This window comes from Dipodomys ordii, unplaced genomic scaffold, assembly GCF_000151885.1.
Source record: "Dipodomys ordii isolate 6190 unplaced genomic scaffold, Dord_2.0 Scaffold2, whole genome shotgun sequence".
Lineage (NCBI taxonomy): Eukaryota > Metazoa > Chordata > Mammalia > Rodentia > Heteromyidae > Dipodomys > Dipodomys ordii.
This window is the reverse complement of record NW_012267218.1, coordinates 31,524,169-31,538,678: the sequence shown is the minus strand read 5'-3', so window position 1 is coordinate 31,538,678 and position 14,510 is coordinate 31,524,169. Positions and strand designations below refer to the sequence as shown.

Genomic DNA, 14,510 nt, shown 5'->3' with positions numbered 1-14,510 from the left:
TGTGTGTGTGTGTGTGTGTGTGTGTGTGTGTGTGTGTGTGTGTGTGTGTGTGTGTCCTGAGGCTTGAGCTTGGCCTGAACATTGAGTTTTTGTTTTTTTTTCAAGGCTAATGTTCTACTACTTGCACCACAGCTTTACTTTCAACTTTATTGGTAGTTAATTGTAGGTAAGAGTCTCATGGGCTTTCCTACCTGGACTGAATTCAAGCCATTATCCTTAGATCTCAGCCTCCTGAGCAGCTAGAATGAACGATGTGAGCACAGGCACCTGGCTGATGGTTTTCAACACATTTTCTTTTCTTTTTAATTTTTTTTGGGGGTCCGGTCATGGGGCTTGAACTCTGGGCCTAGGCGCTGTCCCTCAGCTCTTCAGCTCAAGGCAAGCACTCTACCACTTGAGCCACAGCACCACTTCCGGCTTTTTTCTTTTTGCTTATGTGGTGCTGAGGAATCGAATCCAGGGCCTCATGCATGCAAGGCAAGCGCTCTACCACTGAGCCACCTTCCCAGCCCCTCAACACATTTTCTACTGGTGAAGCAGCATACTCCATGATTTACGAAAGCCAATGAACTCTTCTTCCAACCAAAGGGCAATATTTTCTGTAACAGTCTTTTCTCTACTCCTAGGAACTAGAGAGTACACTCAATTTGCAAGATGAGCCACTAAAGAAGATTTTAACTTTGGCAAAATCCATCAAACAAAATACATCTTCAGTGGGACAGAAGATGATTAATGATGATCTACAGTCACTTGAACATAAACAAAAGGGTTTAGAAAACGGAATTGAATTTGCTAAGCAGGAGACTGAAAGTTGTCTCAACAGACTTCTCAGATCAGAATGTTTAACGGAAAAGCCTGAAATGTTTTCTCCATCAAGTGGAGAGTGGAAGGGCACTTCTGGTGAGCCAGGGACCACCAATGGCTCAGCAGTGGTGGAGAAGTTGGAGGAAGATTGGGATGGAAACGAGGTAGGTGCTGGTGGCTATGCTAAGACATCAAGCTTGAAAATGAGGAGGTATGCAGCTCTGAAAAGAGTCCTGAATTAAGTGTTCTGATTTCATAATTAAATCCTCCAAGTACTGGCTATTTATGAAGTTCTCTTTATAAAAGAGCCCTTGGAAAATGGTCCAGATTTGAGTGGTAAAATATTCCTATTCAGTCTGTTCAAATATCAGTCATCAAATTAGGTTTATTATTCCCACCCATATGTAATCAAGAGCACAAAAACTAATTTGAAAAGGCAAAAAGAAAAACATGCGCTTCACTTATTTCTATGGTGGGGCTGGGGACTGTAATCCAAGAACTCTTTTTATTTTGTTTTTTTCAGTTGATTTTGTAAATGAAATCAGAGTCTGATAGGAAGAAAATAGGCTCTTTTCTTTCTCTTCTAGTGTTAACTCTATGGTGCAAATGTACTTAATATTATCAGAGCATTTTGTGTGAGAATAGCATCACTCAGATTCCCAGGTCTCCTAGGGAGGAAAAGGAAGAATGATGTTTCCATCTCAGCATCCATGTGGATGCCTTTTCCTGTGTCTGAACAAGGGCTTCTTGCATAGTGCACAGCTCACAGATTGCAATGGCAAAGGCACAAAGAGAGAGCTTCCAGTAAGCTGTGTTTGAAAGGGTCACCCTGTGGAGAAGCCTTCAGAGTGCAGTGGAACAGGGAAGAAGTTAGACTCAGAACCAACTCAGATATGAGTTTTTTCTCATAGCTGGAGATACTCAGGAGAGAGCATCGCAGGAGATGCTCTCCCAACAAGGACGGAACCCTGCTGGGTCGAGTTTGTGATGTTACACAGTTCAGGGTTCAGGCGTATCTGATAAGAGGTGTGAGGGGTGTGAGGGTGTTTGAACATTCAGGGAGTTTCCAGGGTGGGTTGGGAGTTTTGCTCAAATCTCCTTGAGGTAACTGTTTCCTCTATTCTAGATACTTGGTGTATTGATGATGCCTGTAGTTAGAGTTTGACATTATCACTTGGATCTAGAGAAAGCAAGTCTGGTCAGGTTACTAAATCTAAATCTGGGTCATTGTGACATAGAAATCTGTTTTCTTTAAATAAAGGATGGGATTTTTTTTTTAATCAGGTATTCCTTTTTTTCAAGACTAATGTACATCCTTGAAGTAAATATTTTCCTTTGTAAATACTTGTGTGATCAAAGGAATTGTTTTACTAAATCCTCCCCCGCCCCCCACTAAGTATCCTTCTTTAAGATAGAAGCTGTGTTCCTAGAGTGTACTCATTATTTGGACAAGCAGGCGAGGTCAGACTGGGAGAGTGCTGCTGTTTGTTTTTGCAGCTTAGTGAGGGGGTGTGTGAGGCTCAAAGTAAAGCAAGTTCCGCCTGTGTGCTTTTCATTAAGCTGTTGATTAAACACCGTGTGTGGTTTCTTTTCCCATACCCCAATTTCTCACCAGCTTTGCATGGTTTCTGTAATTATCAGGAAAGAAGAACACTTGTGCACTGATTGTTTCCCTGGAACAGAAATGCATGGGAGACCAAAGGAACCATAATGGAATTATCTAGGTTACCTGGCCACAAGAAAAGTCACTGTAAATCCCATGGTATTAGGGATTTTTAAGTCTCAGTCTCTAAGACTCTTGAGGATGTATATGTGAAAGAAACTTTATTCACACTATTGAAAGGGGAAGCAAAAAGGAGGAATACTTGAGTGTCCTCCACTAGCTGTGAGGAGGACCCGGGCCTGACAGGTGACCTTGCTGCTGGGTCAGCTGCTTAAAAACCCCTAAATAATCACACTCCCCTCCCCCCAAATTCAACAAAGTATATTGAATACTGAATTAAAATCCTAGCTGGGAGCTGGTGGCTTACACCTGTAATCCTAGCTACTCAAGAGGCTGAGATCTGAGGATCCTAGCTTGAAGCCGGTCAGGCTAGAGGGAAAAATCCAAGCGACTCTTAGCTCCAATTAACCAGCAAACAGCCAGGTAGTGGAAGTGCAGCTCAAGTGTTAGAGCACTAGCCTTGTGAGGAAAAGGCTAAGGGACAGCACCCGGGGCCTGCAATCAAGCCCCAGTACTGGCAAAATATAAGCAAATGAAGAAATAAACACTTGGATTTCTACCCCCTTTAAATTTGAAACACTCGATGATTCTATTGACTTTCTGTCACTGTGGAAGTAGCTCCTGGGGCTGATAAGAAATGGTGTTTGAAAGTGACTGAAGGTGTTTGTTTTCCACCTTCGGTCCACTGGTTAAAGGCAGTCATTACAGATGTGCATGCATTCCTGCAGAACAGCAGTCACTGGCTCCTGGGGTATGGGACCCCAAGGGTTCTGATTTTTTTTTTTTTTTGCTGGTCCCAGGGCTTGAACTCAGGACCTGGGCTCTATCCCTGAGCCTCTCTGTGTTCAAGGCAAGCACTCTACTTGAGCCATAGCACCACTTCCAGCTTTTTCTGTTTATGTGGTACTGAAGAATCGAATCCAGGGCTTCATACATGCTAAGCAAGCACTCGATCACTAAGCCACATTCCCAGCCCAGGTTCTGAATTATTAATGTATAGCTGTCAGTAGCCAATGCTTCCCCAGGGTGTGGTCCCAAGGCCTTAGCTCATGCTGTCTTGTGCCAGCTGCTTTAGTTGAGGTGTGTAGGGAGATGGTAATCAGCAGGTGGAAAGCAGGCAGGCATCTCTTTTGGATGATGGTGGCATACGAGCCACTGACTGAATAGAGACGTGACCTCCCCCCTGCCTCCTTCCTTCTTCCTGGATCTTTCCCCTGCATGGATACCCTTCCTGTACATTTTCCTCATGAGTTCATAGGAGTGAAATTCCAAATTAAGTGACACATACTCAGTGTTGTTTAGAACCCAGAAGCTCTGGACAGCTTGAATTTACCTGCCACTGAGCATCAGTGACACTCCACATGGTGGCTTTTGATTTTCCTAAGAGCTGCAAATTTACAGAGAAATTGCAAAGATAATGCACAAGCTCCCTATATCCCTGGGCTGTGACTCTGTTCTATTGTTCTATGCTCTATTCAATTCCCTGTTCTTCTATTACTGTCATGGGCGTGGTTGGTATAAGTGCCCACAAATGCTTGGTGAAGGGAACAAGGGAATGCAGATGCCCCAGCTGTGTGTCCTATTGAGAGCCATAAGTTCTTAAGGCTTTCAGAAAATATCCATTAATCACTGCAGAACTTGTGTTGCCTTACCTATGTTGCACTTCGTACTGCTATGGATTACAGTATATTCTTATTACGGGAAATCTTGGCTTCCCTCTGTCACTTACTATAGACTACCGTGGGTAATAAGGAGCCCTTAGTGTTTTCTTTGACCTCTGTATTATAGTGGGTTCTTTTTTTTTTTTTTTTTTTTGTCAGTTGTGGGGCTTGAACTCTGGGCCTGGGCACTGTCCCTGAGCTTTTCAGCTCAATGCTAGCACTCTACCACTTGAGCCACAGTGCCACTTCCAGTTCTCTGGTAGTTTATAGGAGTCTTACAGAGTTTTCTGCCTGGGCTTTGAACTGTGATCCTCAGATCTCAGCCCACCCCACCCCCCCACCCCGAGTAGCTAGGATTACAGGAGTGAGCCACTGGTGCCTGACCATTATAGTGGATTCTTAAGTATAAATTTGGGAACCTTTGTTTTTTTCATATCTGTTTTCTTTCAGACCCACCCCCGCATGCAGATACATATATTGTAAAAGAATGTTATTTGTTTGTTAACTTTTTTTTAGATAAGGTCTTTCTGTGTAGCCCAGGCTGGCTTTAAACATGATTCTCCTGCTTCAGGCTCCCGAGTGCTGGGATTATAGGCATGTGCTACTATGCCGAGCTCAGACTTGGCATAGCATATAATGGAGCAATGCTAAATCTTGTATTATCAAAAATATTCCATTTCATGAATACCTGTATATAGATATTAACTTTCAAAAATGATTTTTGGTATTGCCCCAAATATACTTCACTTGAGTCTTTAATCTGAAGAGAATTTAGTCTAATAGAAACAACTGGAGTGTTTTCATCAAGAAAAAGAAAAATGATGCATTTGAAGAGTAGACTGTTGAGTAATTAATCTTTTTATGTTTTCAGAATTCAGCAGTGGAAATGGTTTTGTCAAAACAACTTTCCCTCGATGCTCAGGAAACCATGAACAACACTGGAGAGGAGCAAAAAGTCAATGAGCTGCAGAATCAGCCTTTAGAATTAGATGTTATGTTAAGAAGTGAACAATTAAGAGAAATAGAGGTATGGAAACATGAAAAACACTGTCAGCATGATTGCATCATTAAGCCACTGCGGTACAATATATTTTAATTACCAAAAACTTGCTTGGACAGAGTGAAAAGTCTTACTTAACCTTTGCCTGATGATCAGTTTGGTAACTATATAATTATGTACTAATCAGTAAGTTGTATGAATCTTTCCATTTAAAAAGTGGAAGAGCTTAATGACCAGTCATCGTCTTTTCTCTTTAACAAAGTTCCCCAAAACTTATTCAGTGACACAATGTGGAGTTTCTGACTTGTTCATTTTCATGGTTCCATTTGTGCTTCTGATTCTAGAAAGTTCTTTGTGTTTTTAGTAATAGTGTGATGAGGTTCTCCTTTGTTTTCACAGCTGATCGATTATTTTATCAATTTATTATTTTAATTTTATTTTTTTATTGGATTGTACAATGTACTTATGGCCTGCTAGGTTTTATAAAATGAAATTATAAACTGCCCCCATTATTTTACATGCATTTACATGACAGTAAATGTGTATCTAAAATTGGAAAGAAAGGTGACATAGGTAAAGAAGAATAAGATGATTTTTTTGAGAAATGGTAGATCTTTTTAAGAAAATAGTATCTAATTGATCTTAAATACTCAACTTGTGATGAATTTTGATCTAGATATGTATATGTTAACTTTAAACTATGGTCCTCTGAATCTCAGCCTTCTGAGTAGCTAGAATTACAGGCATGAGCCATCAGCATGGAGCAAAATTTGAGTCTAAGTTGAACAGGATCCTAGCAAAAAGAATCTTTTAGATGTCATGATTTTAATTTCCCTGTGTGGAAATTAAGAAGAATTTAAATGAAGAATTTAAAACACAGGCTTAGGATTGGTTATATTATTTGAAGGAAGGAGGAAAGGAAAGAACATGAAGGAGCAAGTGCCTGTGTATTTGCTGATTTGTATGGTTTGTTTTCAGGAACTATATACCCAGTTGGAAGCAAAAAAAGCAGCTATTGAATCCCCAGAGCAATCGGGAAATCTACATACAGCCGAAACAAGTGCTGTGATGCTCCACAATTCAAGACCTTCGGCACATGGCTTTGACAATCTGCTTCAGGCACTTACTACTCTGAAGAAAAACAAAGAAAGCCAGTATGATCTCCTTAGTGACTTTCAGGAATGCCTTGCAACAGCTGAGTCCTCACTGAAAGCCTTGTTTGCAGAAAAGGAAAGTCTGAAAGTGTAAGTGTAGGAATTTAGGACTTGCAGCCAGTCTTCGCTACCTGGGACAGGTCCTTGGTGTTCAGAATTCACAATTTGGAAGGACACTATGACCTATTATTCTATTACTATGGTCTTAATTCCTTGTAGAAGCTGTTTTAGTCTGTCTGGACTGATTTAGCAAAATACCACATACTGAGTAGCTTATAAACAACAAAAATGTCTTTTAAAAAATTTAACAGCAAATGCTGGCAGCGATGTCGGGGAAAGGACCCCATTGCACTGTTGGTGGGAATGTAAACTAGTACAACAATTCTGCACAGCAGTCTGGGGGTTCCCCAAAAATCTAAACATAGACCTTCCCTATGTACGACCCAGCCATACCACTCCTAGGCATCTACCTAAAACATCACAAGCCAGAGTACCATAAAGATACTTGCACATCAGTGTTCATTGGTGCACATATTCACAATAGCCAAGTTATGGAAACAGCCTAGAGGCCCTACAATAGAAGAGGTGGATCCAAAAAATGTAGTACAATCCAAAAAATGTAGATAATAGAATTTTACACAGGCATTAGGAAGAATGTTATGTCATTATCAAGGAAATGGAAGATCATCCATTTCGTGTGTGTGTGTGTGTGTGTGTGTGTGTGTGTGTGTGTGTGTGTGTGTGTGTGTGTGCGTGTGTGTGTGAGATGGGGCTTGAACTGGGCCTGTTCACCGTCCCTCAGCTCTTCAGTTCGAGGCTAGCACTCTACCACTTGATTCACAGTATCACTTCTGGTTTTCTGAGTGGTTTATGGGAGATGAGAGTCTCACAGACTGTCCTTGCCAGGCTGGCTCAGAACTGCAATCCTCAGATCTCAGCCTCCTGAGTAGCTAGGATTATAGTCATGAGCCACTGGCACCTGCCTATTTCCATTTCTGAGTCAAGCTCAGAGAGACAACACCTGTTTCTATGTAGAAGCTACACTGGGACAGGAAAATTATACAGGACTCCTAGATGTTTACACACAATGTTTACACAAAAGAGGATATGCTTAGGGAAGGAGCACAAAGGTGCAATACCTCCGGTGCCTCTGAACACACAGTATTTATTGAAATGAATTCTAGGAAATGGAAACAAGAGGTTTTCTTTTTTTTCTTCTCTTCAAAAAACATTTAGGCCTGGGAAGGGGGCTCAGTGGTAGAGTACTTGCCTTGCATGCATGAGGCCCTGAGTTCTATTCCTTAGCACCATATAAGCAGAAAAAGCCAGAAGTGGTGCTGTGACTCAAGTGGTAGAGTGCTCGCCTTGAGCTGAAGAGCTGAGGGACAGTGCCCAGGCCCAGAGTTCAGGCCTCAAGACCAACCCTCAAAAAAAAAAAAAAATTAAAGCCGGGGTCTGATGGCTCACACCTGTAATCCTAACTACTCTGGAGTCTGAGACCTAAGGTAGCCAGCTGGAGCAGGAAAGTCCATGAGATTCTTATCTCCAATTAATAACAGAAAAGGGTGGAAGTGGTGCTGTGGCTCAAGTGGTAGAATGTTAGCTTTGAGCAAAAGGAGGTCAGGGACAGTGTGCAGGCCCAGAGTTCAAGCCCCGTGACTGACCAAAAAAAAAAAAATTAAGGAAAATAATAACAGTGAGGTTTGAATGGGCAGGCTCTCTCTTTGTATTTTTTGGTGCCATTACTGGGGCTCAGAGTCTCAATTGGCTTGCTTGCTCGCAGCTGGTGCTCTACCAATTGAGACACTGCTCCTCTTCTAGCATTTTCCTGGTTAGTTGGAGATAAATCTCTCAGATTTGCCTGCCCAGGCTGGCATCAAACCACGATCCTCATATCTCAGCCTCCTGAAGTAGCTAGGATTACAGGTACAAGCTACTGGCGGCCCCTGGCTAACAAGCACTGTTTTGTTTCTTTCTCTAGGGGACCACTGGATAATGCAACCTATGTGGACAAACTGCAGAAATTTCTGGGATCAGTAGAAAAAGAAAAAGGATATGTAAGCGAGCTTCAACTCAAATGGGAGAGTTTAGCAAAGCATCTGTGCAGTATGGACAAGAAGCTGTTGGAGAGCCAGCTGAAGCAACTTGAATATGGGTGGCAGCAAGTGGAAGAGCAGGTTGGAAGGAAATGCTCCCAGCAAGTTTTGGAACACGATGCATTTAGCTCTCTCATGAGCAAGGTCCGTGACCTTGGCATTTCTCTACAGCAACAGCAGCAGAGTTTGCTGTTAAAGCTGAAGGCCCCAGACGAACAAGCAGGGAGCCCAAGCATCGTGGCCATGGCTGCTGACCTCCAGGCAAGCAAACAAGAATTTTCTGTGTTAAAGGGGCAAGCCGAGCTTCAGATGAAGAGAATCTGGGGAGAGAAAGAAAAGACGATTTTGGAAGATGCAGTCAATAATTTGAAGAAGCAATTGGAAGTCCTGGAGCCATTACACATCGAGGTGGAAAAGCAGATTAAGAAGTGTAACCTCAGGAGCAAGATGAAAGAAATCCTCTTGTGGGTGAAGACTCTGTTGGGTGAACTTGCCACCCCTATTTCCCTTCTCCCAGATGACATCCTCTCCCAGATCCGAAAATGCAAGGTGACGCATGATGGCATTTTGGATAAGCAGCAGGCCTTGGACTCATTGGTAGAAGAGGTGAAGGAGACCATCCCTAGCTTGCCAGTCTCTGAGAGTGATCACCTCAATAATCTCCTGGAGGAATTACAGAACCAATACCAGGTGCTGGTTTTAAAATCTACTCAAAGATCACAGCAACTAGAATTTGAGTTGGAAGAAAGAAACAAATTGTTTGAAGTTCTAGGGAAGGCTCAACATAGCCTTCAAGAAAATGAAGCACTGATAATTTCCAAGATAGGGGCCACCTCCTCCGAGGGTGAACTGGCCCATCAGCTGGTCATGCTGAAGGCATCTCAGAAGGAATTGCAAGAGATCGAGAGCTTGAGCTCTACCCATTTTCATGAATTCACAGATGCTGCCTATAAAGATCTAAATGTGTTTGAGAGATTGTTTCTGGATGATCAGTTGAAAAGCCTGAACAATAGAACTGACAGGGCACAAAGATTCATTCAGAATAAATGTAATGAAGTAGAACACAAGCTCAATGCTTGCAGAGAATTCCAGGCAGAAATATGTGCACTTCAGGAAGCCATTGACAGCTTGCAGATCAATGAGCTGACACTTAACCAAGAAACACATGAAGATGTTAAGGAGCAGTTCATGAGTCTAAAGCACAGACTTGCTGGGATTCGCTGTAGCATATCACAAGTGTTGGCACATCAAGAAGCATTTGACTATTTAGGGCTAGATGGGGAGGGATTGCACATCGGACAGTTACAAACCCAAGTGTCAGAAAAGGAAAAGGAACTTGAAGAAAAAATGAAGCTGTTGGACACATTTGTAACAGAGCACAGCAAGTATCAGGCATTGCTCAGTAAAATAAGGGCTGTGGATCTGCAAATCAAGGAGAAGGCTGAGTTAGTATTGAAAACTAGTACTTCATCAGAAAGCAGTCTGCTTGATGCGCAAATTCTGAATCAGAAGATTGAGAAAGCTAAGGAGCTATATGATGAGATAATAAAGAAATTAAGCGAAAGTGAGGTTTTTGATGACTCTTTCAAAGAGAAAGAAATACTACACCTAAAGCTGAAGGCCAAAGAAAATGATAAGTTACATGAGGATCTCCAAAACACACTACGAGAATTCCAACCCAAAGAAATGGATGGAAAGAATGTTCAGGAAGAACTGGAGCATTCCTTACATGTTTTAAATCAGCTAAAATCTCAGGTACAGCAGCCTTTACTTCTGCGTTTGGGAATTAAACATATTGAAAATGAGAAGGAGCACTGGGAAGCATTTCAAGCTCAAGTTCAAGCAGAAATGTTTCATATTAAACCTATGACTACTATTGGGAATGGAGGAGTTGAAGAAAACTCTGGTGAACCTGAGGATGTGGAGACAAAATTACATGCCATCCAAGATCTTCAAATGCAACTTTGCAAGAACATTGACTTACACAAAGTAAGTTTGTTTGTTTTTTACTTTTAATTAGGCATTTCATGCAACTGTTTTTAGTTCATTATTTGTTTTTTACTCTAATTAATATCCATACTAATGAAGAAGTTACAGGTTCCATGGGAGAATTCTTTACAGGGAGATACCTGTTTCCCAAAATTCAGTAAGCCACTTGGCGCCACAGTGGCTCACATCTGTAATCCTCACTACTCAGGAAGTTGAGATCTGAGGGTCATGGTTCTAAGTCAGCCCAGGAAGGAAAGTCAGTGAGATTTTATTTATTTATTTATTTTGTCGGTTGTGGGGCTTGAACTCTGGGCCTGGGCGCTGTCCCTCAGCTCTTCAGCTCAAGGAAAATGCTCTACCACTTGAGCCACAGCTCTATGTCCGGTTTTCTGGTAGTTTATTAGAAATAGGAGTCTCATGGACTTTACTGCCGGGGCAGGCTTTATACCGTGATCCTCAGATCTCAGCCTCCTGAATAGCTAGGATTACAGGCATGAGCCACCAGCACCCGGCTGTGAGATTCTTATCTCCAATAAAATTAATTAAAAAAAAACCTGAAAGTGGAGCTGTTGTTCAAGTGATAGAGAGCTAACCTTGAGCAAAAAGAAGCTCAGGGACAGCACCTAAACCCTGAGTTCAAGCCCCAGGACTGGCAAAAACAAAAGGAAACAAAATCCAACACACACTTGATAATCCTATATCAAAAGATAAAAGAGTCTTAGAGACTTTTCTGCCCAGGCTGGTTTGGAAACACAATTCTCAGATCTCAGTCTCCCAAGTAGCTAGGAATAGAGTTGTGAGCCACAGTGCCTAGCTCAGTAGAGTTTTAAATAATGATCATAGCACACCAGTTCTGAAGAGCAACTGCTACACACTCTCCCCTTTCCTCCTGATAATAGCCCAGGTACCATACTTTGCATCATACCTTTATAAATGGGCTTCACTTCTCTAACTCAAACAGTTATTACCAATGTATTTGAAATCACTCAATGGATGTAAATGCTTCAAAAATGTAAAGTCATAAAAAGAATCTGAACGCTGTTTAATGTGACTCCTAAAAAATCTTGAGTAATTTGAATACCTCTTTTGATTTTAAGAGTTTCAAAGAAACAATTTGCATAAATTTTCACATCTGATTACAATTGGACTGGTCGGGAACTTTATGGTTATCTGTTTGGTTTTGTTTGTTTTGGTCAGTCGTGGGGCTTAAACTCAGGGCTTAGGCACTGTCTCTGAGCTCTTTTTTTTGTTGTTGTTGGTCGTGGGGCTTGAACTCTGGGCCTGGGCACTGTCCCTCAGCTCTTCAGCTCAAGGGGAGCGCTCCACTGCTTGAGCCACAGTGCCACTTCCAGTTTGCTAGTGGTTTATTGGAGATAAGAGTCTCACAGACTTTGCTGCCAGGGCTGGCTTTGAACGTCCATCCTCAGATCTCAGCCTCCTGAGTAGCTAGGATTACAGGCACCAGCCACTGGCACCCAGCTTGAGCTCTTTTTCTTAAGGCTAGCATTCTACCACTTTGAGCCACAGCTCCACTGCCAGGTTATGCTTTAGTAAGAAAAAATACTTGTTCTTTTAATGACAAGCTTGAAGAGTAGGGACATTTAATGAGGTATACCTAAAGTTAGTGACAGAGGCATTAAAAAAATAATGGATCAGGATTTCGATTTTGGGTCTGTTCTTTCATTTGCTCATACCTATTAAGATTAGGTACTTAGCTAGGCATAGTGATGCACATTTGTAATCCAGACACTCAGGAGGCTAAGAAAAGAGGATTGTCTGGGCAGGCTTGGTTATACAGGGAGACTATCTCAAACCACTCTAATCCCCACTGGTACAAAAAAAGAACCTCTCTCTCTCTCTCTCTCTCAAACATACATATGTTATATAATCTTTAATGCACAATTTAATCATTCTGCATGTAATTATTAAACATGTTTCATTTTTTAAGTTTTTGTATTATCTTTAAGTAGTTACAACAAAGGTATTACCATTCAACACATGAACGTACCAGTTTAGGAATACAATGCATCTTGATCACCATTGTTTTCATTAATTCATAGTTTAGTATAAGAATTGTAGAGCAGAAAGACATTGATAATCTATGACTTATGGGATGTCATTTTCAATTTAAATTTGACTTCTTAGAAAATACAGACATAACTTTTCTTTATAAAAACAAAATCTAACTGAGCTGGACACTGGTGACTCATGCCTGTAATCCTAGATACTCAGGAGCTGAGATCTGAAGATTAGAGTTCAAAGGCAGCCTGCGCAGGAAATTCTGTGAGACTCTTATTTCCAATAAACTACCAAAAAAAACCCCTGAAGTGGAGCTTTGGCTCAAGCAGTAGAACACTAGCCTTGAACATAAAAGCTCAAAAACAGTGCCCCAGAACAGGCACAAAAACAAAAGAAAATCAAAATGTTTCTCATTTTAAAATAGTAGCATAGTATTGTTAGACTGAAAGTACAAAAGCCAATTCTTCTAAGTCTCAGAGATTCTATGAATACATGATCAAAATTCAAGAATGACAAAAATCCTGAAGTTTGACAATTTTGTTGTAACATATGATCTCCTGTTTACCAGCATGTCTTGGATGTTGCACATGAGAACACAGAACGCTACAATGAAGCAGTCACCAGTGCCCTAGAGACCATCGCCTCCCTTCATTCCATCATCACAGCTCCAAGAGTAGACCTCTATGACCTGGAGGCCTTGCTGGAGCTGCTTCACAGGAAACAAAAGGAGTTGGAATCCACAGTTGCGCATGTCCAAGTCCTCGCTGAGAAACTGGGGACTGTATCCAGCCCAGAGGCCAAACTGCAGCTCCAGGAAGCTATACAAGAGCTAGTTTCAAAGAGCTCGGCCTTGAAGGTGGCAGGTGAAATGCAGGAAGCTGAAATGGAAAGGTAGGTCGTATTTCTAAAGAACTGTTCATGTTTATTATGCTTTAAGATCAGACGCTCTAGGGATTTCTCTGTTGTTAGCAGATAATTTGGACAATATGTAAAAATCACTGAAAAAAAGTAAAAATCACTGAAAAAAGCATGCTAAATATTGCATTGTGTTAAAATTTATTTAATACTGGGTACTTACAATTTAATACTTATAGAAGTATGTATATAGTATAAATGATAATAAAACAAACATCTTTGTACTCAAAGTTTCAAAGATAAACCCAGTTTTGTATGTGTGTGAGTACCAGTACTGGGACTTTAACTCAGGACCTGAGCACTGTCTCTTAGCTGTTTTACTTAAGCCTGGTGCTCTATCACTTGAGCAACAGCTCCACTTCCAACTTTTTGCTGGTTAATTTGAGATGATTATCTCATGAACTTTTCTGCCCAGGCTGGCTTCAAAACTGATTCTCAAGTCTCAGCCTCCCTCTAGTAGCTAGGATTATAGGCACGATCTACTAGTGCCTTGCTTGATTCATTTAAATTCTCTTATGTCCTTCTTCTCTTTTGACTCAGAATAACCACTATGCTAAATCTTACATTTATCGTTTTTTGGCCTTTTTTTTTTTTGGTGCCAGTCCGGAGGCTTGAACTCAGGGTCCTGGTGCTGCCCCTGAGCTTTTTTTGCTCAAATATTAGTGCTTTGTCACTTGAACCATAGCTTCACTTTTAACCATTGGCAACCAGTTTCATTGTACTTTTTTTAATGTGTTTTTATGTCTTGTTTTCATGATCTTTTTTTCTTTTTAAAACTTGGTCTTATTATGTTGCTAAGGCTGACCTTGAATTCATGATCCTCCTACCTCAGCCTCCTAGTGTTGGGATTATAGACATATACTACCATACCCAGTAGTTTTCACAATTTGTAGTTGACCCATACGTAGTGCATGCATTTTAAAACTTCCATTTTTTGAAGTCATCATTATGACTCTGAAGTTTCTTCATCTTGTCTGTAGTAAAATTCATGCACCTCACTATTGATGGACGTTTGTATTATAAACTGCTCCTAGGAGCATTTTTACATGGAAGACCTTCCCTTGAGTATATAAGAGTGTAACTTCCCAGGTCCAGAGGTTTGCAAATCTTAAATTTTTAGTGCCAAACAATTTTATCAGTTTCCACTTT

At 41.1% G+C, this 14,510-nt stretch overlaps 1 protein-coding gene across 1 annotated transcript in view; it reads left to right on the top strand.

Moving 5' to 3' along the window:
• The window catches only part of Syne2 (spectrin repeat containing, nuclear envelope 2), a 282,755-nt gene that overhangs the window by 136,324 nt on the left and 131,921 nt on the right, over positions 1–14,510 (top strand). The window contains exons 42-46 of the mRNA XM_013013810.1: positions 627–968; positions 5,060–5,215; positions 6,167–6,432; positions 8,324–10,427; positions 13,015–13,337. Of these exons, the coding sequence (XP_012869264.1) occupies positions 627–968; positions 5,060–5,215; positions 6,167–6,432; positions 8,324–10,427; positions 13,015–13,337 (3,191 nt within the window). The remainder of the gene's footprint in view (positions 1–626; positions 969–5,059; positions 5,216–6,166; positions 6,433–8,323; positions 10,428–13,014; positions 13,338–14,510) is intronic.